The sequence below is a fragment of the Chlamydotis macqueenii genome, chromosome 26, assembly GCF_036417535.1.
Source record: "Chlamydotis macqueenii isolate bChlMac1 chromosome 26, bChlMac1.mat, whole genome shotgun sequence".
NCBI lineage: Eukaryota > Metazoa > Chordata > Aves > Otidiformes > Otididae > Chlamydotis > Chlamydotis macqueenii.
This window is the reverse complement of record NC_141581.1, coordinates 5,456,525-5,484,173: the sequence shown is the minus strand read 5'-3', so window position 1 is coordinate 5,484,173 and position 27,649 is coordinate 5,456,525. Positions and strand designations below refer to the sequence as shown.

The following is a 27,649-nucleotide window of genomic DNA, read 5'->3' as shown; positions in this document are numbered from 1 at the left end:
CTGCGAGAGCTTGACAGAACGAGGGACAAACACAGGCAAGTTTCCATTTCCATGGGAATCAAGAGTGCTCTCCATAGGAGGTCCCCTGACAGCCAGCAATCCAGCAGCTGGACACACCAGCGTGCACACAAGCTCTTACATGTGGCCGCGCACGCCTGATGGAAGTGCACTCTGGCACCATCTCCCCATGCAGGGATGCACACACTCTTCCATTTGTTTAGGAACACCTTCCTACCAAAGCTCAGTGGCAACGGCAGTGGAAAGTTTCATGGACACGGGACTACCATGGCTACCAGGCAGAAGAGTATTTAGGTCTGTTTTTCTTTTTCACTTGCAAGGCAAGATTAGTTTAATGATACTGACCAGTAGCGTTGGTCTGGACGTAGATGATTTCACTCTTTGCACCGTACGTTCTTCGTTCATCGGAGAAGGTGACCAGAGTCTTAACAAACACGGCATACTGTGTCCATGGCTTCAGGCCCCTCAGAAGCCAGCCTGGCTGAGCCTGGGCTTTGGGCTCATTTGACCGTGGCGGTGGGTCAACATCCACAACTGTCCAGCTATTTGATCCACAAGCGTCTTGGCCATCAAACTCTGTCACATTTTGGTATGGACTTGAAAACAAAGAAAAGAAAAGAAAACCCTTAAATGAACAGAATCCTAATTTCAGCTTTTAAAACCAACATTTCTAAAGACATCACTGAAAGTTGTAATCCTTCACCCTTTGGAGAAGTCTATCTCATTGTCTGTATTCTCAAGATGAAGCATAGGGAGCTTTGCAACCCAGTCTCTTAACAGCATCACAGATCAGGGACTGCTCTACAGGTGATCCCAGCAATTAAATCCAGGCTAATTATTTTCATCTTTATGAAAATCACCTTGGTAACCTTGATTCTAAAAGAGTCTTTCCCACCTCAAAAGGAATAAAAACCTGCACATCCCATGGGTATAGTGGGGAGATGATAAATTCCATGGTTAGAGTACATATGTCTAGAATAGTTGGAACAACTAACGATTGGATTGCTCTTAAATGATTAATTTTGACTGCACACAACTCAGAGAAGTCAGGGATCTTAACGACCGCTTTTATAGAAGGGCGACATTGGAAACTGAAATGTAGGAGCCAGCCAATCACAGAGACTGAACACCTCTGCCTGCAGCAGGTTTTGTATCTACTCTTTGACACCAACTGCTGCTTCTGGAAGCCCACCATGGCTTTTATTTCATATGGCATTATTTTATAACCTAACGGTGGATCACTTACGCTTCTTTGTAAAATAGCATAAATCCCAGGAGGTCACGGAAATCAGGAGGCCAGTACGGCTCCCATTTCAGCAGGATCTTGTCATGAGATGTTCTAATGGAAGAAAATTTCAGCAATTCATTTTCACCTATGACAAGAGAAGCAACAATAATTTTGTTAATGCTAAAAAATAAAGGTTTCTATTTTTAATTATCTTAGACATTTATTTTCTCCACGGATAAATATAAGAAGGCAGGCATTGAGAAGAGCTGCTCATGAAAACCTTGTCTTACTTAGACGCTACTCCTGCCTGAAGCCAGGGGTTGGAACAGATGACCTCCTAAGGTTCCTTCCAGCTTAAATTTTCCTATGATTTCATGGAAATGGCTCTAGAAAAGCTGAACTAAATTCTAAAGGCAACATATGTTAAAATTCATTACGGTCTATATAGCTGAGCCCAACAATACGGTTTGCACAACCTCTGCCTCCCAAGGGCGTGAATTCCCAGCCTGGCCCGGGAGCAGCACGGTCCCTTTGCAAACAGGAGGGAAGGACAACAAACAGTTGCAGGAGGGTGGAGTTTTGGGACTCAAGGGAAGCATTACGATACGGTACGTCCAGGCAGCCCAAGAAGGACAAACCGTAGCTCTGATTGGATTTGCCATTACTGCAGTAGCTGCACAAGGGAGGAAGAACATTCATTTCACTGGCACTGCATCCAGAACAAACAAGGGGTTGTTTTTGGTTTTTTTTTCCTTCTTTTTAATTTTTTTTTCAGTAAACAGGATGCTGCCAATGTTGGTCTTGAAATGTATAAACAAACAAAAAGCCAAACACACTGGCAACCTGTGGTTTGAGGTGTGGGAGCGGCCCAGAGAACAGCTCAGCAGACTGGAGTTAAAGCTGGCAAAGAGAAATGCAACTGTCTCCTCCAGCTGCCTTTAAACAAAACAACCAGCCGGCCCAGGAGCCGCACACAACCGAACGGCAGAGGTGCATTTGAACCCCAAATCCTGTCTCATCCCCAAACGTGGGAAAAGCTTGTTAGTGTCTCATGGGAGATGACAACCTTTACAGGCAGCTAAATCCGTGTACCTCCTCCACTCTGCCCGGGTGAGAGCTGGGATATCCCTCAGGGTGTGACTCTACAGAGGGTTTGTCACTGGTACTGCCAGTTTTTGGGCAGGCAATCATTACGTTCCCGTCTCCTCACTGTGCTGGCATGGCTGCATGCATTGATATGTGGCAAACCGGATCAGGAAAGCGATTCAGCCGAAAGATCTTCACTTTTTACGTTTGGTCACAAACAGCTACATCAGCACAAGAAGGGCAGAACCAGGGAAGGGGCTGTTCAAGCAGTGCTGTCATCAAATGCAGAGAAACAATGCAGCCACAAGATGATATAGGCTTCCTTGCAAGCTGCGAAAAGAGCAAGGAACTGAAATGTAAGGGACTGAAATTCTAGTTTAATTAATGTTGGGGGCTTTGGTGGCGATACCTGCTCAAACGTGTCAGCCTGCGAGAGCTCCTGTTCCTGTGTGCACGTAAAACTTTGCGGGGGTAGGCAATAAGCCAGAGCTGAGAGATGACACAACCCAAGGCCAGCAAAGCAGAAATGGCTTGCTATTTTACATCCCAGATTACTTCTACAGCCTAGCTCACCACGTGGCCCTGGAAGAGTTTTACCAGCACAAACAGGGAAAAGGGATCGTGTGCGGCACAGAGTGGGAACAAACAGCGGGGCTGGGGGTGCAGAAAGGATGTGCTTACAGCAGTATCGCTGCCCAAATAAGAGTCTGCAAAACTACATCTCCAGTAGCACGGCTTCAGTTAGAGCACAAAGCAACGCCGTGTGTTTGCTCCTTAGTCATGCTGACACAGGCATCGTCTTATCACTGCTCTTGAAGAAAGCTGTTAGCTTAAAAGCCTCTGAGAAGCATAACAAAAAGTGTTGGAAAAATTCTCTGACTGTTGTCATAGCAATTCCCTCACGTGGCTCTAGAGATGGGTGGAAATCCTGTTTCTCTACTACGTTTATTCTGTGTGCGTACTGTGGCCTCATGACATGGAAAAGAAGATTAGGACTATTAATCAGGTACTCAACAGTAACACGGAGTCCCAGTCTGGACTGAGGTTATGTCGTGCTAAACTCTTCAAAGAGACGCAACAATACACTCAGTCCTGAAAAACCCACAGCTGAGCACACAAAGAGCAAACTTCTAAAGACCGAATTTGGCAAGGTGGGCTCCCGGCCAGATGTAGAACCCACAAGTACTTTTACTCATGGCACATTGACAGTGTTGCTGCAGCGCACGAGCAAGCGGCAAGTCACGTGTCCGGTGCTTTACCAAAAGGACAAGGACAGTCCCTGGAAAAACCACAGGCTAGGCTGAGAGAATGAAGAGTTTGAGGTTAGCAAGGCAGAGGGAATGGAAAATGGTGCAAGTCTCGCTGCATTCGGAGACTTTCTTACATGAGGCTTGATCACCGTTTGTCTTCAGAGCTATGTCGTTCCTTTCCTGACGGCCCTTAGTCCCAGAGATCTCCTCCATTTTGTGGATTTCCGACAAGCACAGTTTGGGATTATAATGGAAGAAGAGTTTGCCTCGTGCAATAGTGAGGTTGTGTTTACTCCAGTCCCAGAGTTGGCGAAGATTCTGGTTATCCAAGGCATAAAACGAATAATTCCTGAAAGCAGAGAGTGAAAATGTGGATTGGGGAGCGATCCACTGAAAATCCTTCTTCTTGTGTGCTAATCCAGACATCAAAGAAAAACGAATGCAAACTATCTTCCCTGGCAGGCCACAAACCATAGGCAGAGGAACATTTAAAAATAACTTAGGAATTGTTTGCCAATACAAATCACCCTGATAGCCCTGGCACTCCGTACACTGCAAAGCATCAAAATAAAGTATCTTTTGAAACAACTCACCCAGCTTCTAGCGTTTCTCCTCTGATCAGATGTAGTTTACGAAAAAAAGAAAGAGAAACCAAGGCATAAGATCGGCGAATTTTTAGGTAACCTGAGATTTCTTCTATCAAGCCAAGATTCGCTTCTAGCTCAGCCGCTATGTTATCTGTGGAGAGGAAAACATCGGGTTTAGTTGTCTGATACCACAGAGAAAACCACCGATATCAGAGGATAAACATATTAAATAGAACTGCTTTACATTAATTCCTAAGACCTTAAAAAGTCAGTTAGCGAAAAATCGCAAATGAACATCACAAGAGCCTCTGCTTTGTGGTTACTTTTCTGAATCACCCTAAGATTCAGAGTGGTCAAAGCAGAAGAGAAACCCCCCAGCTCACGGACGGCGTCGTATTCACCGATCTGATACCCAGTGCTCCCTACTCCCTACTCATGCAGAACTTACTTCCTCCACGGATATTTATAACTAAGCTTCCATTAACAACCGTGCAGCCACGGAGCTCCTGTGCCGATGTCACCGAATCGATCGTCTTCTCTTTCCCATAGTCGCAAACTTTTGGACAGGGCCCTGCACAGGGTGTACAGTGCAAGCTGAAAAACAGGAGAGTCGGGAAGGGAGACGTGATGCATTTGCGGAACGTCATCTGGGGCACCCCAGCAATTCTCAAAAGCAGAGCAATCGATTCAAAGCGACAGTGTCCTGACAATATGTCATGGGATTCACCTGCAGTGCGCAGCACATGGCTCTTAGGAACTCCAAATAACTGCTGATAATTGTGTAAATTGTCATTTCCGCATTTCGAATGCTAATCGCTCTGCCTTTTCCTACACAACAGAAACCAGGACAAAGTGACTTTGACTATTTTGAAGGGCCCATCCAGCACGACGCTGCTCAGTTCCATACGTACCAGGGGTTTCAGATCAAGAAACCCAGGCCCAGTCTCTATCCCGAGATTGTTAACCAAACATGTAACTGACGAGTGCAGAGCCGGGCGCTCATCTGGGAATCCTCTGATTAAGGACTGTACATAAAGCTGCCTTAAAAAAAGGCAAGCAAGCACGTGCTTTGTGCTCTGGGAAAATACTTCTGAAATGGCAGTAAGATGATTGCTTGCCCTGGTCATAACACCACAAGAATGTGTTCCCAACTAGTTCGGAGAAATAAATACTCTAGGAAAAGCACGGAGTAGTGTTGCGAGGTCCTACTGACAGCAGCACAGGAGAGAGGCGATGGTGCTGTTACGCAAGCAGCATATCTGCTTTGCGGGCTGCTACTTCGTTCTTTTGAAAAGCAAAACAGGAAATGGAATTAAAAGTCCTGTTAGAATGAATTCCCTGAAATTATTATGGCAAGAACAAATACATGTGAGTACAAAGCTACCAATATTCATAGGAAATCTGACTCATCACAACACAGAATGTTATCGTGAGACAAACAACGAAGTTTTCAGAGATAAACAACAGCTCAGCAACGTAAATTACTTGATTCCTTTGTCGAAAAACCCTGGGAACGGTCAGAATGGCTGTTCCCTGCTTTGACTCATGCTACACTTGTTTGTTACCTTGTCCATTTCTGTCTGGCACAGCTTGAACCTGCTCAATGAAGGTAATTACAGGGATGAGGGACAGATATTCCGAGAATGATCCGCTCAAAACACGCTATGCTCTTTTCATTAGGCATGACTTCTCCCCGTTCCGCTTAACAGCAAGGCTTTCCAGTCTGAGCTCTGCTTCGGAGGGGAGGGGAAGCGGGGCTACTACAGCCTCTCCACTGCACGTCTCCCTCATCCTCCTTGAGCACAGAGAGACGCCCCTCTTCAGGACGCCCCTCTTCCTTGTCCTCTCTCTCAATCTCCCTTTCCCGCTTTTTCCAGACTCAATAGGGAACAAGGGAAGCGGAGGAAGAATAGATCGGTAAGTAGAGACGTCTGCTTTTAGTGGCTTGAGTTAGCACGGTATTAGTTTGCAAACTGTATTAAAGCTGACCAGGTAACTGTCACAGACACTCAAATGCCGGAAACTTTTCTCGGTCTTGACACAGAACACAAACCTGTCCAAGCGAGAGAAAAGTACCGTACAAAAACTACAGCGTGGTTTCTTTACCTGCAGACACTCGTACTTACTTGCTGGAATTCATGATGTACCCTGACGGGCATTCATGGACGCATTCGTTATTGTGGATAACGTGACACCCCGACTCCCTGGCATTTTTGCATTTGTTGTGCAGTTCCTGGCAGAAGCTGAAGGTCACACAACGCCAGCCCTCAAAGCGATAGTAACCGGGTGGGCAGGTGTCCACGCATTTGCCTTCAAGGTAGAAGTTGCGGCACGCCACACATTTTTCAGGGTTGTTCGGCTCCGTGCAGTCCCCAAGACATTCGCTGTGACAGCACTGACCCTCAGAGGTGCAGCCTTGGGACTTGCAGGCAGGTGGACAAACTGTGAAAAGATAAAAGGCAACTGAGCATCACAGGACAACCTGACGACGTACGACTGCGAAAGGCTTACCAACAATTACACGTCGTCCTGCTCAGCTTGGTAACTTTCTTTCCAAAGAGGCATCCGTGAAGGGCAGACATCTGCCTCATCTCAGTTTTTCAGTGTAAATTCCAAGTTTTAACAACATTTTTGAAGAGTGCTATCATTCGCCCTCACAATTCATTAACCCTCATCTTCAAAAAGAGAAAACGGAGTTTTCCTCTCCTCTCTGTCCAGTGCAAGGCTCCCAGGAGTGCTTTGGTGACTCCAGAATTATTTCTGGAGCCCTGAAGTGACCAGACTCCTACAGCGCGAGCTTCCCAGTCTGGGATAGCCAGTTCCAGCCAGAAGATTCTAGTTTCTTGGTTTAAGAAACTAAGTTTCCCACAGTAATGCTGCAAATAACACATGTCCAACACTACTTGTACATTAATTTTCAGCTTTATGAAAATTTGCTTCCTACCTATCAACCTGTGACCCGTTTCCCTGGAGGAAGCCTGCTGGGCTGGCACCCAACACCAGCTCTTTGGTGACTGTCCCAGCAAGTCCAAGAAGAAGGGCACCCACGAGTGTTATTGCTTGAGGTTTTTATGGTTTGCTTTTTAATTACCCATTACTTAGCGCCTCACAATACTTTTAATGAGCGGTTTGGGCTTTGAAATAGAAACCAAGCGGCAGCATAGCTCAGAGCAAACGCCATGACTAACGCTGAGCGAGGAGCTGGAGGGGCAGCTCAGCAAACCCAGAGAAGCCGCGAAATGAAGGACAGTCCTCGCCCGCTGCCGCTCAGCACCTTCACACTCAGTCTTAACAATTCAAACGAGGCTGAACCGATTAAATCCAAGTGCTTAATCCAGAACACGTCGCAGAACGTCAAGACAGAAAAGATACGATAAAGCTGGAATCGCCGCTACAAGAGCGAGCAGCAAAGCCAAGGACGGCTGTGACGCAGCCATGTCAACAGCAGGAGGGACAAGGGACGCAGGCCGGGATTCATCTGCGCCGTGACACACAGCCTTGGGGCCACAGCTGTGAACTGCCAAGCAGCAGAGGAAGACATCATCACCTTCCCACCAAAAGCAGAGTTTTGTCTGAGGGCACATCTGAACGGCTTCTGATGTCTTGCCCAAGCGCCCTCGGTGACGGAAGACAACGATAACTCCTGCTGCGATCCGTGCTGGCCACAACAAGTAACCTTACACTGAATTAACACCACCCGCTTCAAAACGCCTCAAACTTTCTGTGCAGCACTCAGTGTTGAAGCAGGAGGGGCTTTCTTTGGGAAGGTCCCAGACACACCAATGTTCAGGGGCTAAAAGGTTATTTTTAATTTCTGGCCGATGCCTGGTAGCGGACCGTGGGGCAGTTTCATTCAGCTAAACGTGTAGGATCCGCAGCACAGAGTGCTACCGGTGTTTTGATTATCAAATCCCCAGCTGTGGTGAGGAAGAAAATCCCCTTCTGCCGCGCACCGCCCCACGTTAAAGGATTGCAGAATTAAGCGTGTTAAAGCGGTTAATGCCGGTCTTGGAATAAGCAGCAGTAGCTGCAGCAGACGGCATGGGAAATATAAGCAACCTCTGGTTTGCTCCAGCCTGATAAATCCTTTGAAGAAATACGAAATGGATGAGATTGACCTTGCGGTAGAATTTCAATTTCACCTCAAGTATCTTACTGCTTCCATGTCAGGCATCCAGGGCAGGTATTTTCTCTGCGCATCCCTCACGATTCATCCATTAACAAGGAAGACAGGAGAGTATCTCAAATTCATTTTCTTTTACGCTGACCAACTTCTTGCCCTTTTCTAGCAATAGCTCTTACTTCATGAACCTGCCACAAATCGTAATTCATTGATCCGCAACAGCCAAATACAGGCAATCTGCAGATGATACCTTCTCTCAGACTAAATATGAAACGAGAAACTTGTTGTAAAAGCATGGTTCTGCATTCCTTACCACGCCACAGATGGAGCACAGTCTAGCAACAGATGTCATGGCTGCAGTTTATTAGAAATATTGGCAGCAGAAAAGCATAGACAGAAAATTCCAGAATTTAGTCCAAAACACCATCAAATTTACTAACTCTGGTCTAAAATGTCAAGGTGTACGGGAGGAAAAGAGTCTGGGTGATTTCTCACACACCTCCCCATGCTCCTAAGTGAGCACTGACACACCGACGTCTCGCAAGGACTACGCTTGCAAGTACTGGTGGGGTTAGCATCCAGCCGGGACGTAAACTGCCACGGCGAACGCGCGCACCAACGATTTGTGCAAGCTGGAGGGTGAACGCTGCCGCGCAAGTCACAGCGTTCGTCATCAGAGCTTCCTGCAAAAGGGTATTCTCCCGGCTCTGTTTCATGCTTAAGAACTACAGAGTTTAAAATGTTCAGAAGACAACATTTGTTTCTCAAGGAGCCAGTGGAGCAGACAGTTAATTTGGCAAAGTTGGCCCTCGTGCAAAACACCCAGTGACACACGGCACCTACTTAACATTATGCCACACAATTTTTTTTTTTAATTTGTTATGGAAACTAATCTTCAAAGTCCTGTACTTATTTAAACATTTTGAACTCACCTGCAAATATTCACAGGGCAGAAACTATTCAAATTCTCAACTCTAAAGGTTTTTAGAAGATACAATGAAAGTATTTTTAAACTGTTCTTAACGTTTCTCTTTTTCCTGTTCTACAAGCTTTTGATGTCTAAAAGACAGCTTGAAGAAAGCAAAGCAGCCAAGGCAACGTCTCTTTTTTCCATTAAGACCAGAAACTGTCAATCACTATTTTGTGCAAATGCTCATTACACAAGATCCTGAAGAGATGTTGTCTTGACATTATCAACGTATGCACGCTAGAAAGCACTTAAAATTCATGCAGAAACCTCTCCAGTGCATCTTCACTAGTTCTTGTAACTGGTGCTACGGCATCCAGGTTATGGGACTCCAGATGAGTCAGATGGGTTTTTTCTTTGGTTTTTTTTTGCTGCCACTTTACGCTTTCGCTGCAGGACAACACTGAATAGGTTTGTGCTGACTGAGTGCACCTCATTACCCCTTCGCCATGGAGGTTTGCAGACTCCAGTAATTGCCGCTGCCCCGCGTAGGTTTGCCCCGTTGCAACGAGGCTGCACTTTTGGGAGCTGTGGCACGGCCCGGTACGAACCGAGGAGGCACAGGGTGGGCTCAGACATAGCATCTACGCAGCCCGAGCCTTGGTTAACGCCGGGGGATTTCTGGACAACGCAAAGCTGTTCATCACAGCCACAAAACCTCTTCACCAGATCTTTAAGAACGGGGATTTTAAAATCCCCATCTGAAAAAATGACAAACAGCATAATGCTTAACTAACCTGCCCTGGATGGGGGAGAAACGGAGCCGACGCAGAGGTTCAAACCTGTTGTTCCAGGGGTGAATAAATATTTAACTAGCTAGCTAGAGTGGCTCCAAAGGCTTAGGAAACAATGCATTTTACAAACCTTTCTGATTATAGATTCAAACCGACATTTCTTCATGCTGCTGAGGCCCAGCTGGGGGGGACAAAAGGCAGCAGAGTCAGCGCAAAGGAATTTCTACCTCTGTGGATGGCTCCCGCCATTTCACCACTTCCCTGTGCTTCAGGTGGGAAGAAAACACACCGATACTGTCAACATATTCCCGAGCCAGCACAGGTAACCAGGAGACCCATATTCAGCAGGGAAGTCAATTAAGCTGTTCAGCTAATAAACACAGTTTGTCTCAATATTGAACTAATGATTAAAAACGTTTGCGTTAGGCCTTGTTTCTTGCTTTCTGCTCACAACACAATAGCAGTGAATTGTCAGAAAAAGACAAAAAAAAAAAAAAAAGATGTAAAAACCACTCAGGGTAAGTTTTGCTGTTCCTTTGGGATCCTCAGCTGCCGGAGGGGTGTGAATCGCGACGTGCTGGGCGAGCTGGCCAGAGCGTTCACAGGGACGGAGCGCTGGGCACGGCAAGAGCGACGCAGCTCACCAAGAAGAAATCCTACACCGCTTGTATGAACGTCAAGATGCAGCATATATACTGCACAGATGTTCCCGCACGGTTTTGGGACCGATTCGTCAGGAATCGACACCACCATCTTTCTACCGGGCCGTAACCAGCCCCGTTCCTTTCGGCCGGGCCGGGGCCACCGGCCGCGTCCCGCCCCAGCCGCTGCTCGGGGCCTGCGGAGGAGCCGGCAGCGGGGGGCCCGCCGCCCCCGCGCCGCCCCCGCACCGCCGGGTCCTTCTTCCCTCAGCACAGCGAGCCGTGAGGAGGCTCCGGATCCCAGGAAATCCAGGACGGACAACAGCTGCGGCAGGAGAGCCGCCCCCCGCTCCGCCAATGCACCGGCCGCCTGCGCGGGGAGGCGGCCAGCCCGCCCTCACCCCCGCCGCTCCCCGCCCGCCAGGCCGCAAAGCTGCGGAGCCCAGCGCCGCTCAACCGGCTGGCGCAGGGTTTGCCTCCCGCCGAGCGCTTAACTCGCGAGGCGTATCTGTCGCGGGGGAAGGCGGTGCGAAGGCGGCCGAGAACGGCTTGCTTTGGCCGCGATAGCACCGCGCGGTGCCAGGGCCTAGGCCGGCGTAATGCTATACGACGGGCACATGCACAGACCCGAGCTCCGCAGGAACGCTGTCGGAGGGCGCTGCCTTTCCCCTCCTACTGTAAACGGCTGCGAGAGCTGCCATGTAAATTCACCCAGGAACAGTCTTGCACGCACGCACATATAATTATACTTGAGTTACAGTTGCAGCGGGAACTCTTAATTTAATTTCCTAACCCTCGAGTCGCGATAATGAGCTCTGGAGAAATGGGTCTTGCGGTTCTAAACAAAAACAAAACCAACAAGGAATTAAAAAAAAAGGAAACCCGAGGACTAATCGCCCACGGCAGTAACTCCTGTGTTGCAAGCATGCGATCTTAATTTAGCACTGCGGAGTCTGTGCTTGTTTCCTGAATTTCTGCAAGCGCTGAGCAGCATCGCGTCCACTGAAACCCATATAAATCTCACCTCCTTATACAATTATGTATTAAATCATATTTTACCTACATAGCGTTTTGTACTTGATCACTTTTCCCCAAGATTGACTCCTCTTCCTCTCAAGAAGACTCCAAATTCAGTAAGTCGTTACGTAGTGTTTGTTGCAGAGTTCTAGAACATAATTTTTATCCGTAACATAATTTTAAAATTATTTTACTCACGATCATCTGTTTTCTTCTGAGCATTTATATGATCTGAACACGTCAAGAAAACCAGCGTGCTGCCGGCCCCTCTGCACTGTGGCTTACATCCTTCAATTATTTCTTCATGTCACCGAGACCGGAGAGGCAGAAACCTAACCCCTAAACCCCTCGGGCCGCGCAGGGCACGCCGCTCCCGGGGCATTCCGACAGCGGTAACGCGCCTGGGAAGAACATGGCTATGGAGGCCCACCGGACTGTAAAGAGCACAAGGACTCTTCACTGCCTCAACAACTAACAACAGTAGCTCTCTCAGACCCCCCCGCCCCCAAATTTACAAAATAAGTGGAGAAACTAGAACACAACAGAAAATAAGAGGTTAATGTGCTTCTACAAAAAGACTGCCCGTGATGCCTGACACTGGCCGTAGTTATCAAGCGAAATTCAGGAAATATCACAACACATTCGAGTAAACTTTATGTCCCTTATTCACAGTGCTCAACTGCTCTAACAACATTTACCCTTCCCTTTTCCCCAGCGCCACAGATGTCCAAGGAACAACCCTCCAAAACCACACTGACTCAAATGCTGTTCTCTACACACAGGATTTCAGCTCTTAGCACCAACCCGGGAAGCAGAAAGCGCCAAGTAAATTCAAGGTTTTACAATCAGCACTAAAATTAAAGTGTTATTTATAAAAGAAGATATTACAGTACATAATGCCGCGACCCCACTGAGCCGCGAGTTGGGAACGTTAGAAGGTCCGTATTTACACAGGAACAGATAAAATTAACTGCAGGTGCCTCCCTTCCCATAGACAGTGACTTCCAAAAACAACACACTGTTACTAAAACGTAAAGGAAACTCTTCCCATTGACATTTCTCAGGACAACATCACAACTCTTATCTCATCTAGCAGTAAGGATAAGAAAGAACTTGTTTTGCCTCCCAACCCTTTCACAAGTTACGTGCTTATTTGGAGCTACGAGGAACGTCTCAAATATTCCAACCCGGAACCAGTGCCATTCGCAAACCCCGTGTATTCGGCTGCTTCCCAGCTCAGAACAGCCGCCACAGCTAAAACCGACAGAGATGCTGGTGCTGTCGCACGGACCTGTTAGGATCAGCAAACGCGAGTTCAGAAAAGATAAAAGGGTTTGGAGTTGCGTGCCACCTTGTCCAGTGACGATAATGGGGGATATGGAGGTCTGCGACAGAAGTTGTTGAATGGAGATAGGGGGAAAGGTTGAGCTCTGCTGGTGACAGAGGAAAGGAGCGGATGAGGGGAGATGTCTCCAGAACCTTAAGTCTCTTCCATGCCATCCTTCTGCTGTCTAGACCGCGGTGCAATCTATTATCTTCTGTGCTACAACTACCGGTGGAGTTTTTCCTCTGCAAATAGAGAAATTTATTCACACGTGAATTATGCCAAGGAATACAGAAAACTTACAAAGAGGAACTCAAACATATATGCATACACACACACACACACACCTTTTTATACAATATGTAAACATATATTATCTATAAGTCATGCCGATATGATGAAGCCTGGAGGAAGTCATCAACTGCAATGGATCCACAATGCTTTTTATCCTCTTACGAAGTGAGAGTCTTTGCAAACGAGCTTCTTCAGCCACCGCAGCACGGACACAGCGCAGTACCCGCGCCCAGGCGTACAAAGCCCCACGTAACTTCAGATTCAATGGCTCAGCACTGCGGCCAGAATTAGTAAGGCAGTCCAGCTATCATCTCTTATTTCGGGGGACAGGATCTTCTTGGGCTACAAACCCCAGCTATGAAAGTCCCTCACCTTTTCCCCATAAATCTTCAGGACAGGCTCGCATTTCACAGATCTTTTAGACCTTTCTGTTTCTCTCCCTTGAAGTTTTTCACTCCTGCTCTCCTCTGTCACTCCCACTATTTACACAGAGAAGTGGATGTCTCCCACTTGGGTATGCCTAGTATTGCCCAGACAGAATAAAGATCACAGAAGCATTTTCCTTTCATTCATTTTAAGCAGTGCGCATGGCGTTTACACCATGGCAAGGGCCGTATGAACTGAAGTTACAGAAAAAAAGCGTCTCGTTCTGATGAGAGCGAGGGGACAGAGCTGAAAAAAAAAAAAAAGTAAAACTCAAGACTAGGTCTGTTTTCATCCTGCTAGTACCTTTCAGTCAAGCCGATTCCCCAGGCATGTAAAAACAACTTGCAGAAATCTGGCTAAGCTGTTGGCAATCAAGCTTAAAATATCAAAACATGGAGTTTGATTTGAAAACAGGCAGCACTGTGAAAGGCGGAACAAGTGTCACACAGTGCACCCAAGGATAGCGACAAGAAGTTGTAAATACTTTACCTAGTGTCCACAACACGGCTGCTGTGCCATTCTCTGGCCAGCAGATCAAGCCTGCTCCTTGTACTTTGTGTTCAAAACTACACGGGAGCTTAGCGCAGCGTAAGGGGTCGGAAACAACCACCAACCTCTGCTCGCTTGCTGGTTTTTCTTTAATACGCAAACTCCAAAATTGACACTACATTTTCAGGCAAAACCTGGAGTCAGACACCATGAAACGTAACGCCCTGTGCAAATCAATACCAACCCCAGGCTTCGCTGCTGCCAGTGCCTTTGACGGCTCATCACTGAAGATCGAGAAGCCACCGCAACCCGCTCCTGTCCCTCAGGTACCTGAGGACGGGGAGACCAGAAGTTTCTGAGCTTCAGCCCTTCTGATGGTAATTTGCTAAAGAGCCATGGAGTGAAACCTGTCTCCCTGGGAAAAGGGGCAGAAACGTTCAGCGTATCTAGCCTCTGGCGAACGTGGAGATTCGTAAGGAGCAGTTAATTTCAAAGCAGTTTGGACATTAGCCACCTCATATTGTACCTGACTCTGTACACCAGAACAGATGATTTGTAATCAAGACCAGAATCTTTAAAGTTAATTTGGGGAATTCTTCTGTAAGGCTTTGCTGGTCATTTTACTTACAGCTACGAGGGTGCTGTTTTGTTGTTATGGTTCGTTAAATTTCAATCCTTATTACAACCTAAGGATTTGTTTTTATCATTCAACAGTTGACACGTCACCTGGGAGCCTCATGAAAGCTTCACGTTAATATTTAACTATATATGACTCTTTCCGATGTACAGCATCGTGCAAACATCCCTGTTCACTTTAACCTCCTCCCGTCAGACCTGCTCACTCACGCTGAGATCCTAGCGAACCCCAGAGAATCGCAGTGAAGGGATCCCGACAGCCACACGTGTCCAAAAAACAAGCGTCATTGCGCGTAAAGTCTCTATCCGTGCTTTCTTCTGAATACATCTCCCTCTAAAGCCAGGCGATTGTGTCAGCACAGTGCTGAGAAATAAATGCAGTTTATTTCTTGTGACGAGCAGCATAGACTGACCGGAACAGTCAGTCAGCAGCTTCGTGTTGGATGAGAGAAGATGCTGCATCAGGACGAGCCGACAGAGAGAAGCACGGGAGTTGGGATCTGCCCTACTGAGAACCGGCGACAAATGGAGATGCGCAGCGCCTCAGTGTACGGTGACGGTCTCAGAACAAGGTCCATCGAGTTCTTCCAAACACAGGTCTCAGACAAGCTATTACTTTTACCTGCAAACCCTGTCCTGGAAATGAGGAGTGGTGTGATCAAAGCACGAGGCGAAACGTGTAACCTTTGCTTTCCGCAAAGATAAGAGAGGGATGAGATTGCTTCTCTCAAGGCCACAGAGAAGGATGTTGTAGTAAACAAGGCATGAAAGAATGAAAGCTAAGTTGACACGGTCAGCTGTGCGGGGAGAAGGAAGATTGCATTTTAGATACGTTATGTGAAAAAATGTGTAAAATGTAACCCGGACACACAACATAAGAGCAAATCTACAACAAAAAGGACATACAGTTTACAGCAAACAGGGAAGTGGAGCTGTCCGTAACCGAGAAAGGTAATGACATGGGTGGAAGTGCAAGACTAACCACAAGGAGATTAAGTTGATAACTAACGATCTCCACAGAGACGTCAGACAGAGGTTAAGATTTTAATCTGGACAGATTTCATGGCGTAGTCATGAATCGTAAACATAGATACTGAAGCTGAATTTGTGCTTGCGGGTGAAGACACTGAGAAGAAGCCAGAGAGGAAGAAGGAACATAACTCATTCCAGATCCCCACTTCCCAGCTCAGCTCCCAGAGAGCCAGAGAGGATGAGGAGAGAGAAAGGTAAAGTATCACGTGAAGGCCAGTTGTGCAAAGAAATATCTGGAGGATGAACTTTCCAGTGAAGCAAAGCTAACTAGCTCTGCCAACCAGGTTTGTTTTTTTTTTTTCCGTAAGTTACCAGGATGCATAAACTGTTTCAGCGCACGGTCATTTAGCACGCTGCCCAAATCCACGTGAGACACGGAACGGCTGCGGAGGGAATCCGATCACAATGCCACTCTCTGTCCCACTGCAGGCACTCCAAGGGTAAAGGGTTTCGCTCCGTGCCAGGAGAGCCTGACTACCGGAGACAGCGGCAGAGGGAAGGCGACCGCGGGTCTCCAGCAGCCTCCCTAAGCAGGCAGCGCCCTGGGAAGCGGCGCTGCTGGTCGGCTGCCCGCTCCCCAGCACAACCCCAGGCTGGCAGCGGGCAACCTGGCAGGAATCAGACAGAGCAGTCACACCCCACGCGAGCAGCCAGCGCACAAGAGGATTCACCAAAAGCCCAGCACCTGTATCCTTCTGTTACCACGCCTGCTTCCCGCATAGATACATCCAAAACTCCATACTGTAAAGCGTCTCTTACAGAGATTTCGTAGGTGGCATGGTTTTCCCTGAACCTACAGTAATTTTTTTCCAAATCACATTTGAACTGTATGCAGTATCTCATTACTAGGCATGCTAGGATCAAATGCATAGATTATCTGCACCAGGTAATATTCTCTCAAATACTCCGGTCATTTTAGCCTCATCAGCTCGTGCCCGCTAATTTGCACACCCTTCTCTCTTTGCCCTAAAGCAGTAAGTACGCTCGCCACAGTTTATTTCTAGGCATAAGAATTTACTTAGCAGGACTGAAATAGATACTGTTTGCTCGCAGTTCCAGAGCCAAGCAGTTGAGACCTCTCTCTGAAATGTATTTTTATTTACTACTTGCCCTTGTCATCTCCACCATACCAGCAAGGCCCATTTTCACGTAATTCAATGTAGATTAATTAATATGTGGCCCCACACAAACGATCTAACTCAGCTCTATCCAGATAGATATCTGCCTAATGGTTTCTCATTACAAACGTACTGATCCCGACAGCTTTTGATTTACAGGACGCGTGCCGTGCCACATCACTCTGCTTCTCTGAGTGCCAAACGAGAATGGGTAAGAACGACCAAAAGCCTCGCAAACACAACCCTAAAACCCAAATGGCTACAGATCAGTACAAAGCCCATTAACTACATCGCACAAGTCACCCTCGGAGGCTATTAATCTATTTCTCCTTCTAAATCACGCACGAGAAAGTCGTAAACCGAATCCCAAACTAGTTGTGCCATCCCAACAAGGAGAGAACTGATTCTTCTGAAGTTACATCAAACGCAGGGGAGGTCCTGGATTCTCAGTCTTTCCTCCACGATAGCTACTGGCTCCAACTGTCAATTGTCAGAATTGTGAACATTCTGTTTGATTTCACACCTCTGCCATGGTAAACTCTGAAAACAAAACCAACTGTCACTGAAGTCCCTTTGTTCAATAATAAGGAAGTACAGTGGCAGCGAAAGTCTCGTTACCCGCCTGTTAAACTACGCTTGGCCATGGAGAGAAACAGGATCTGCTTACACAACATGAACTGGGCTGGCGCGCGCCACGTTTGCTAAAAAGCTTCAGCTTCAGGGATGCTTATCAGCACGGGAGCCAGGATACGGTCTAATCACCAGCTACCATCAGCATTGTCCATTTCAGAGCAACTGCGACTGTTCAGAGCTGCTCTAACTGACACCGTAGCGTGAGCGGCAACACCTGCCGATCCCTAAATGGGGTAATTACTGCAGGGGGGAAAAAAACAACTATGGAAATAATCTTATGATGGAGAGAGTCCTCTGAAAAAAAAAATTACACAAACTAGCGTTATCTAGCAAGAAAAAGAGATGGGACTCTCCTCTGCAAGAAACCTGAAGCCGTATCTGTTTCTCCAGGGACAAAGAGTCTTTTTCGCAAGCAAACTGCGGAGGTTCCAAATCTCAGCACAGAGCTGCTGCTACTGAAAACAGTCTTCAACTGGAAGGAAGCAGAAGAGGTTTTCCGAGATGCCGCCCAGTCCATCCACCTGTCCAAGGCCAGATCTGATACTATACCTAAGACATTTCTGACAGTTGTTTGTCTAACTCCACCTTAAATTCTGCCTCGAAGCACTTCCCTCATTCGCCATCTGAAGTTTATCGAAGTCTAGTTCGTCAGCAAGTCACCCTGACCAGCTCCATGTCACAGACAACCACCGAGGCACGGAGAGGGCACGGAACCACCCAAGAGGCCAACGGAAGTGCTGATAAGAGATCGGCGGTATCCAAGTCCACATCCAGCACGCGATCCTCTGAAAAATACTTAGTACAACGCAAAACACGTGATAGTTTATTGCCGAGTCCTGCTCAGCCTCCTTCGGTCCCACAGCACGGCTCGTATTTGAAACCGTGCCATTTCAAATTAGGCTTTGGGTGAATGGATGTCTTACTGCAGTGGATAGGCACCGGAAAATCTGAGCACAGAGAGACCGAAAGCGTGTTTGAAAAACACAATCTGGAGTTCTTTCTGTTATCGCAGATTAGAGCACGTGGAAAAACAACACACTCTTCCCCGGTGGTGATCAACAAGAAGCGTCATGCAGCAACTCCTGCTCTCGCCAACAGAGCCATGCAAAACACGAGGACGTTTTTCTTATCACACCCACCAAATTCACACACCGTACGGGCTCGAAGGAGAACATCTTATATTCCCCTGAACAAAAAACGATGCTTGATGCAGACACTTAGTCCTAATAGATTTGTAGGCTAGTTTTATACCAAGCCACAGAAACTCGATATCCAAGCACTGAAAGAGCAGCCAAACACCACACAAATTATTTAAGCAGCCCTGGAGATAAGGTGATTGGAGAGTGGAAGAGAAGCCTAAGGGAAAGGTCATCCACACCTGACATTTCTTTTGCTAATTTAACAATTGTAGAAACCTGACGATGAGGTGAGAAGTTGTTTCAGATAAAGCAGTTTTCACATAAATGAGTTTTCATTACGTCTGCTGCTGTACCTTACCTCTCCCTTCTGCCAGAAACACAGAACTGAACGAGCAGAGAAACAGCTTTAAAGGCTTCGCTTCAAATACCGTTTTAAAACAAAAGCCTTATTCCTTTAAGCCGCGTTAAGGCTCCTCTGGGCGAGACTTTCAGACAGTCAGACATCACAGTGAGGAGCTCCATTTCCTCTCTGGCTTTTGGGAGCTTTCGAGGGGTACGTGGAAGGGAACTCTTGGACTCATTCATCCCCAACTGAAGCTGTGTAAACACATCCAGTGCGATCAGCCTTACTTCAGAAAGATGACATTCAGACAAGACTGAAGACCAGAAAAAACAAGTCCTATTTGTGTTATTAAATCATTGGTGTTATGTTTTCACTACCCATGAAATAATTGGTTTGTCTTTGCAGAAAAGACAAGAGGAATATTTGTCTGATACTGAAATTTTAATGAACGTTGCTCATGAAGTATTAAAAACCTCACAGCGTCGTAACGCAACATGGATGCCTAATTACGTAGGCAACGGCGCAGCAGGGCTCAAGCCCACCTCCAAGTGCAAGCTGCCCTTACCCACTTTCTCAGTCATAAAACGTTGCCGGTATGATGGAGTTTTAGCGCGATGTCTGAACTTTCTGCAGGAGAGATTTCCAGATGCTCGGTTCAGTGCAATAGCTGGAACGTGATTTTTTGCTGCAGGTTGCTTAGTAAAAAACCTCACTTACTATGTTCGGATGTTTCAGAGCAGACAACTCGGAAGCTAACGGCGTCTCGCTTGCATTAGCAAAAGCAAAGCTGCCAAATTGGGCAGCTCTCCCACAGACCCCAAATAATCCCTCAGCTCATCACGTCAGAGCCCTGCCATTCCGACGTGGCCACATACCAGCAGCAGCAGCAACTCAGCAGGAGTCCCGAGTGAGCAGTAGCAAGATGTGTACAGCTCCAGAAACCTTCAAATTATACAGAAAACAAAAGACTGCAGTAGTTTATGAACAGATTAAAGAAATTCCCCTTCCCCAACTAAAAAGACCTCGCAAATTTTACGCTCTTCATTGGACCAGTCTTGCTAAATGCCTGTCAGCCTCCCCACGCCCGCATACGAACACGGGCTATAATCCTTAACAACTCAGCTGTCAGGCACCTGCCAGGGCTTCAGCGGCCACGGTGAGCGAGCTGACGTCTGCAAAGCTGAAACTGCCTGATTTACAATTACAACGCAGCAGTATTTCTTAATATCCTTCAGAAAGGGCACTTCTAATCCAATACACAAGATTAAAATCACATTTATTTTTCTGAATTGCAATGAAGTGATGCCAGCGAAACCACATACACCCCGAGATCTTTACAAATACGTAGAAGAAAATGAATCCCAGCATTCTACTGAATGCTATTCTAGACCAGACTTTCTTTCTAGCTCTTTTGGGGGATTGCCTTCAAAACATCTTCTTGCTCTGAGCCTCCAGCCTCTCAGGGTGCTTCGGGGGCAGCCTCTGCTCAGGTAAAGAAGAAAGCACATCCTCAAATCGAGGAATTCACGCTGAAGGTACCAAGCTAGGGGCTCCTTGTTCGTACAGAGCATCCTCTCGCCCCGCCTATGTCCTTCTCCTTGGCAGCAATTCCGCCCGTTTCCCTTACGAATCAAGAACAAAATTCCACATTAGAAAACTTTTTGGACATGAGCAGGTGCCGAGGGTCCTGCCCTGTTTTTTCACTTCATTTAAGTACTGACTTAGAAGGAAGCCAGACTCAAAGGAAAACGTGATACTCACTTCGCCAACATTTACGCACCGCACAGAGCCAGTCAATTCTCTGCTTGTTTTAAATGCCACAAGCCAAAATAAAAGCAACGCTGACGACTCTGAAACAATGTCAGCCCAGCCAGCACGGTGCCCCTCCAGTCCCCTCAGCAAAAAAATCCAGATACAGGCGATGAACGCACACGGTTGCAATCTACAGTATTCCAGCGACCGAGCCGCGGCGCGCCGCTTCGGACGCTTACGCAATGCCAGCCGCAAACTCTGGATCAAAGCAGCAACTGAAATAACTCCAGGCACGGACCAAGCCGCTCAGCCCGCTGCCGGGCCATGCCAGCCAGTGCCCCCCCAGCTTCCCGCTGCCCAGCACTCGTTTTCCCAGCTAACCAACAGCCCTAATTAAGAAGCATAAACATCCCAGCAAGTTCATTCACATCCCCCCAGTAGGAGCCTGCACACAATTCAAGGATATAATTGGGAAGCACGCCCGCTGAACTCGTAAGCAGCCGTTGTTACACACCGAGAGGGCGAGCGCGGCTTCCTCCAGGACACCCTGGGCTGTTCACCAGCGCTGTAATTCGTCACAAGGCCCTGCCGTCCTCCACCTTTCAGTACAGAAACAATCTCTGCGCTGCTTGCACCTGGGGTTTTTTGACCTTTTTTGTGCTTTCTTCTGGGGGGGGCTTTTTAAACACAAAATTTATTTACAGAGGCAATCCCTGTCAAATCCGATTCCCGACAGAGAAAGACGCTTCAGAGAGCTTTGCCAAGCGACATATTCCAGTTGCTCCTCTCACATACACTGAATATGCTTCTTTGTATGGACTCAATGGTTCACAATCCCTTCCAAGCCTTCTACAATAAACATTTCCCCTTCCTTCATCATAAAATGAAAGAATGCTACACCATCATACAAACCTGAAATTTATTTTGCTCTGTCTGCCTAAACTGGGGCAGGGGCATCAAAACTGCGTTTGATTTAGAATGTTTTAGAATTAATTGAAAATTTTAAGGTTTAAAATACAGAGTCATTGTTCTGCCTTCATTAAGGGAGGCGAAGGCAGGAAAGCACACAGGATACGTACGCTGGCCAACTCCTCATCTTCGCTTGCGCCACCACGGCACTGCCAACGTTCAGCAGGGTTTGCTCTGAACGAAACCAGCCTCCTCCTCCTCCCCGAGCAAACACATCGCACCAGGTGAGGGATCCGCAGCTCTCCCATTCACGCATGACTAACACAGGTTAACCCTGTTGCTCAGTATTATTATTATTTTTTTTTTTACATTCTGTGGCTTCCTGCTTCTATATCCATGCCCAGACAACAGCATTTTCCAACAAACGTGTCTGCCAAATGCAGTCAGTCTTCCGTATTTTGTCCAACAAGGGGTAGTGCAGGTTCCCTTGTTTAAGCAAACAAGGTAACTCGGAAATGTTCTTCAAGTGGAAAAAATAAGTATTCTACCTGCAGTACCCTTGGCACGCCACCCTTGGAAATCACAAGCAGTTGACGTCACCACTGAAGATCGAACAGAGATCTTAAAACATCTTTCAGTAACGTTCATGTTGAACCACTGCACGTGAAGCACTACACTCTTAGAATCACAGGATGGTTTGGGTGGGGAGGGACCGTTCAAGCCCACCCAGTCCAACCCCCCTGCCAGGAGCAGGGACATCTCCAACCAGATCAGGTTGCTCAGAGCCCCGGCCAACCTGGCCTGGAATGTTTCCAGGGATGGGGCATCCACCGCCTCTCTGGGCAACCTGGGACAGTGTTCTACCACCCTCAGCGTAAAAAAAAATTTCCTTATATCCAGTCTGAATCTGCCTCCCTCTATTTTGAAACCATCACCCCTCGTCCTGTCACAGCAGGCCCTGCTGAAGAGTCTCTCCCCACCTTCCCTGCAGCCCCCTTTGGGCACTGGGAGCCGCTCTCGGGTCTCCCCGGAGCCTCCTCTTCTCCAGGCTGAACAGCCCCAGCTCTCTCAGCCCGGCCTCACAGCAGAGCTGCTCCAGCCCTCTGATCATCTTTATGGCCTCCCCTGGACCCTCTCCAACAGCTCCACGTCCTTCTGATGTTGGGGGCTCCAGAACTGGATGCAGTACTCCAGGTGGGGTCTCACCAGAGCAGAGCAGAGGGGGAGAATCACCTCCCTCGACCTGCTGGCCACGCTGCTCCTGATGCAGCCCAGGATGCGGTTGGCTTTCTGGGCCGCAAGCGTGCATTGCCGGCTCATGGCGAACTTCTCGTCCACCAGCACTCCCAAGTCCCTCTCCTCAGAGCTGCTCTCAATCCATTTTCTGCCCAGCCTGGCTTTGTCCCTGGGATTGCCCCGACCCAGGTGCAGGCCCTTGCCCTTGGCCTGGTTGAACTTCATGAGGTCTGCACGGGCCCACCTCTCCAGCCTGTCCAGGTCCCTCTGGATGGCATCCTTGCCATGACTTCTCAAGTACGATGGACAGTGGCTTGGCAACTTCACCTGCCAGTTAGCTCTTGTTCAGATGCTCTAACGGATACTGGAACGGATCAGACAGCAGCGTCTGTCTAAAGCGCCGGTCGGCCATGGGCATTTAAGTGAAGGTTCAGCAGTGAAGAAGCCCAAGAAACATGAACGTGGTGAGACTATGGGAGCTGCATGCGTGGGGATTTCTCAGCAAGCTGAAAACGTAACACTGAAATCCCAGTCTTGTATCACCCACGTCGGTGGGCTGTTAAAGAGGGAAGCTGCACTAGATGCTTCTTCACAGCCCCAGGTTTTGTTTGTTGTTTTTAAAGCAAGCAGTAATAATAAATAGCTATTCCACCCCTTTGCCCCCAATCCTGGACTGTATCACCCCACCCAGGATCATAAATCTCTTAACTTCGCTTAATAAGCTGAAGTGGATGAGTTTAGGATGTCTAGCCTTCGCAAGCATCACAACAGCCCCGAGCATGAGCACTACGCGCACTCAATAAAGCTGTCGCTTGGCGAGGTTCAGAACAGACGCCCCAGCGAGATTATCGGGTGTCAACTTCCATCTGGTATTTGTCAGAGCTAGGGGGGGAAAAAATGGTAGTTCTTATCAGATCTCCAAATAAAAGGAGCACTTCCACTTCATGTGGTAGCCACTGGAAAAATTTCTTTTGTGTTTGAAGCTTTAAAAATATCTTGCCCTTGAGGTTGGCTAAGTCTGTTTGGTGCTTCGAGACCCCTTTCCCATACAAAGGTAATAAAGCTCAGCTTATGGTTACAGAAATTCCCAGCACATAAAAATTACAGGAAGCTGTTGCTAAGTAGTATTTCTACCTAAGTAAACATCACAAACCGTTTCCCACACACACCTCTGAACTTTGTTATTCAAACCTGCCTTGAAGATGTTCACAGTTGCAGAATTTCTCCTGGCACCGGTCTCTTTAAAAGCTCTCGGTGCTATTTCACAGCAGTGGAAAAACATTTCAGGCTGAGGGATGTTTTTCTGAGTGCTTTGTTGTGTTGCTCGTACCAGGAATCAAAGCAAGCTGCTAAAGCTACTCCCGTTCCTTACCTGTCCCCTATCTGCCCCACAATTTTCCCTGGATAACTCACAGGAAAATTAAAGAGGGATTCTGTTGTACTCCTAGTCTCCCGACCTGCTTCCCCAACATCATAAAAAAATCTGGACAAATATCCTTATTTTCATACAGTACCTTTCTTTAGCAGCTCCCTTGCATGGCCATTACTCCAGACTGCCATCCCTTCTATCAGCTCTGCTTTACTGTCTTCTTCGCTTGGCCCAAATGGCTTTGTGTACATTCTATTTTCTTTTCACGAGGCGAATATTTTCCAACAAATTCTGGATTCCACTAATTGAGAGACATAACTTTTGTTCTTATTGCGTAAAGCAAGACAACAGGTTGATGAAAGACTCTACCTACAAACCCGAAATGGCTCACACTCAGATTTCCTGGTAGCGTGAAGTCCTGAGATGAAGAAGATAACAGATTCCCACAAAGGTTTCACTCAGGATGAACAGGAGGACTTGAATTTCATCATATCCTCTAAGGAACGAAGCCTGTATTTCAGATATCCATCCTTATATTCGAGGAATGCTGCCCTCCACTATTCACCAAGGGCCTGTCAGATACTGCAGATCATTTTCCCGTTCGTTTTTATTTGGCCGTTCCACTTTTCCTTCCTATTACCTTACTCAGCTTCCAAATGACCCAATACGCAAGCTAAAGGCTGAACCCGCCTTCATAGTTAGACTGTCAAAACCATCAGACTGGTTCAAATTATGGATGGACAGAGAAGACTGGCTGCAAAGAGAACTGGCAGGAAATTCTGCTTCAGAAGGAATTGTTCCTTCCGCAAGCGGAGTGACAGACATATAGCATTTTTATTACATAAAAAAACTCATGTGGAAAAAAATGCAAAATATGAAAATCATGTTTGGCAGATCCAGACTGAGGTCTAGGACGTGGCATTTCCAGCATTTTTGTTGTCTGCATTCTTCAGCAGAGACGCTCTCTGCATGAACATGCTGCACTGAGCTAAGAACTATGTTTTCACAGCAATAAAAGTAAGTATGTATGTAAAAAAAAAAAGCCTTATAAAAATGTAGGCTGAAAAGGTACAAACCCTCCCGAACAGGAACAGCATTTGGCTGCCACAAACAGCAGAAGGCTAGACCCAAATTCCAAGCAGACTACATATTTCCCTCCCTTCTACTCAAAAATATAACGTGAGTTGGCCTTAACTGAACCGCCTTGCTTTTCACACCAACACAAGTAATTTGGAAAAGAGAAAAGAAAACTTTCAGGACCAATCTCGGTCTCTGGTATCTCCACCTACACATCTTTGCGCTCAGACGCAAATTCCTCAATATCGCAACAGTTTTTTCAAAGCGTGCAGCTGCCCACAGATCATCTCAGTTCCTCCCGGCCGGTTTGATCCCCAACCTTCGCTCCAACGTCTGTAAGAAGATCCTTCGCTTTGTTGTCTTGAACATGTTATCACCAACTGAAAAAATTTCTGGGCTGGAGTTATAGCTGCAAGGATGATTCAGAGACTTGGATGCGTGCCTTGGATAATTATACGCTATAACTGAAAGTCAGTTGTGGAGTTAACTGGGATATCTGTGCTGATTAAAGAGCTATCGAAGATGCACGGTCAGTAGGAGACGTGGCAGGGAAGACGTGAAGGAAGCGACTGCAGAGAGCAGGCAGGGGAAGGTCAGGGACCGGTGCAGAGGAGATGGGGGACACCTGGGACCCCGCTCCAACCCCAGCCGTTGCCATCTCCCTTCCCACTCACACGAGACCTTTCTGTGACGCCTCTCAGCCTTCCCACTTCTTGCCCATCTCCTAATTTTCTCCAGCAGGACTCAAAGCCTAGCAGGCTGGAAAAGCTTGCCAGCTTGGGACTTGTCTCTGTCAATCGACAGGCACTCTGTAACGTCAAAACAATCAATATTTACATGTTCTTTAAGGACTTTTTCCGGTAGACAAAACAGCAAACAAAATATCCTGGCCCCCAGTCCCAGGGCAGCAGTGCTGTCCAGCAGTGATATCAGTTTAGACAGCAACCACTTCCCATCCAGGGACGCAAGAAAAAAATAGCAAACAGGAGATTCTACACCAAGTTTTATAAAACAAACTGGAGATACAAATAATCTGCGTGAAAACAAACGACACAAAAAACCAAACTTCCCCCAAGAAAGTTATACTGAAATTGCTACAGTTCATTCCAGCACGGGTTAAAAAACAAAGAGTAAAAATAAAAGAGAGGAATACGCTTAAAACCAGAGAGACGGGAGACTCCGGCACAGCATTAGCTGCTGAAGATTCCCAGACAAGCTGCAAAAATGCAGAGGGAAAGATTTAATGCCATTAATACCCTCAGTACTTGGAGCTGCGAGGAGGCTCTTGAGGCTAAGGAAAGCCAAAGTACAACTCACACAAGCTCTTAATAATCCTGACAAAACAATTACACACGCTAAGGATACGTTACGGCTGGCACAGGAACAGAGAACACAGCTATTCCTCCAATAGGTTCACTGAATAAACGTCACTTCATCTCTCCCACAGTCGCTAGCGTCCGCGTAACTAGACTCGAAAGTCTAAACGCTACTAAAAAAAGTCTAAAAAGTCTAAAAGACTACCGGAGCTGTTAAAACAACTTTAGAAGCACACAGGCAGGTGTCACTAAGCACAATGTAATACAGAAACCAGCTTGTGGAGAACACCAGCCAGCAATAAATGAAAGTACAAATCGTGGCATTCGAAACAAAGATAAGCCTGGCGTGTTAAGTGGTTTTGGAAATGCAGAGCAGTTGCAGCCAAAATACGCTGGAGCACAGCTTCTCGAAATCTACAGGGAACACAGGAAAGCAGATGGGAGCATCTGCTTTTGAAACCACCTTCAAATTCAAATCTCAATTTCAAACTCAAGTCAAATGGACTCACTAGTCTGGCTTCCCTAGGTAACCAAGCTACGGTAGCTGAAAAATAGAGCTGAATTTGTACGAGCGGCTCAGGCGCTGAGATTTCTGCCCTGACGGTAAAATATTACATTCCTACAGGTTTCATGGAAATAGGCAGTCATATAAAGGACAGAAACCATACATTCCAGTCTGCTGTAGCGCAGCCCCAGAAAACTTACAGGAATGAGGGCCATCAGGAATGGTCTAGCCACAGAAAAAGTTTCAGTTAGGTCTTTAACCTTAAGAAGTAGCAGAAAACATAAACCATGAACGCCTAAGAAACCAGGTTTCAGCGCTGATAATAACTGTGTACCAAAAGAGTTTAAAAACTAAAATGCTTTATAACCTTACTTTTCATTTTAAAAAAGGAACACACATA

The 27,649-nt window shown here is 47.0% G+C and overlaps 1 protein-coding gene across 2 annotated transcripts in view; it reads right to left on the bottom strand.

Annotated features, from left to right (window-relative positions):
• Positions 1-27,649, bottom strand: part of INSR (insulin receptor) — a 55,150-nt gene that overhangs the window by 17,521 nt on the left and 9,980 nt on the right. For both annotated transcript variants that reach the window (XR_015261130.1, XM_086767061.1), the window contains exons 3-8: positions 6,296-6,611; positions 4,618-4,763; positions 4,176-4,320; positions 3,717-3,931; positions 1,265-1,391; positions 364-614 (exon numbers count right to left, since the gene is read on the bottom strand). Coding sequence is in view for 1 of the 2 variants with exons in the window: in XM_086767061.1 (XP_086623187.1) it covers positions 364-614; positions 1,265-1,391; positions 3,717-3,931; positions 4,176-4,320; positions 4,618-4,763; positions 6,296-6,611 (1,200 nt within the window). In the remaining variant the exon portion in view is untranslated. The remainder of the gene's footprint in view (positions 1-363; positions 615-1,264; positions 1,392-3,716; positions 3,932-4,175; positions 4,321-4,617; positions 4,764-6,295; positions 6,612-27,649) is intronic.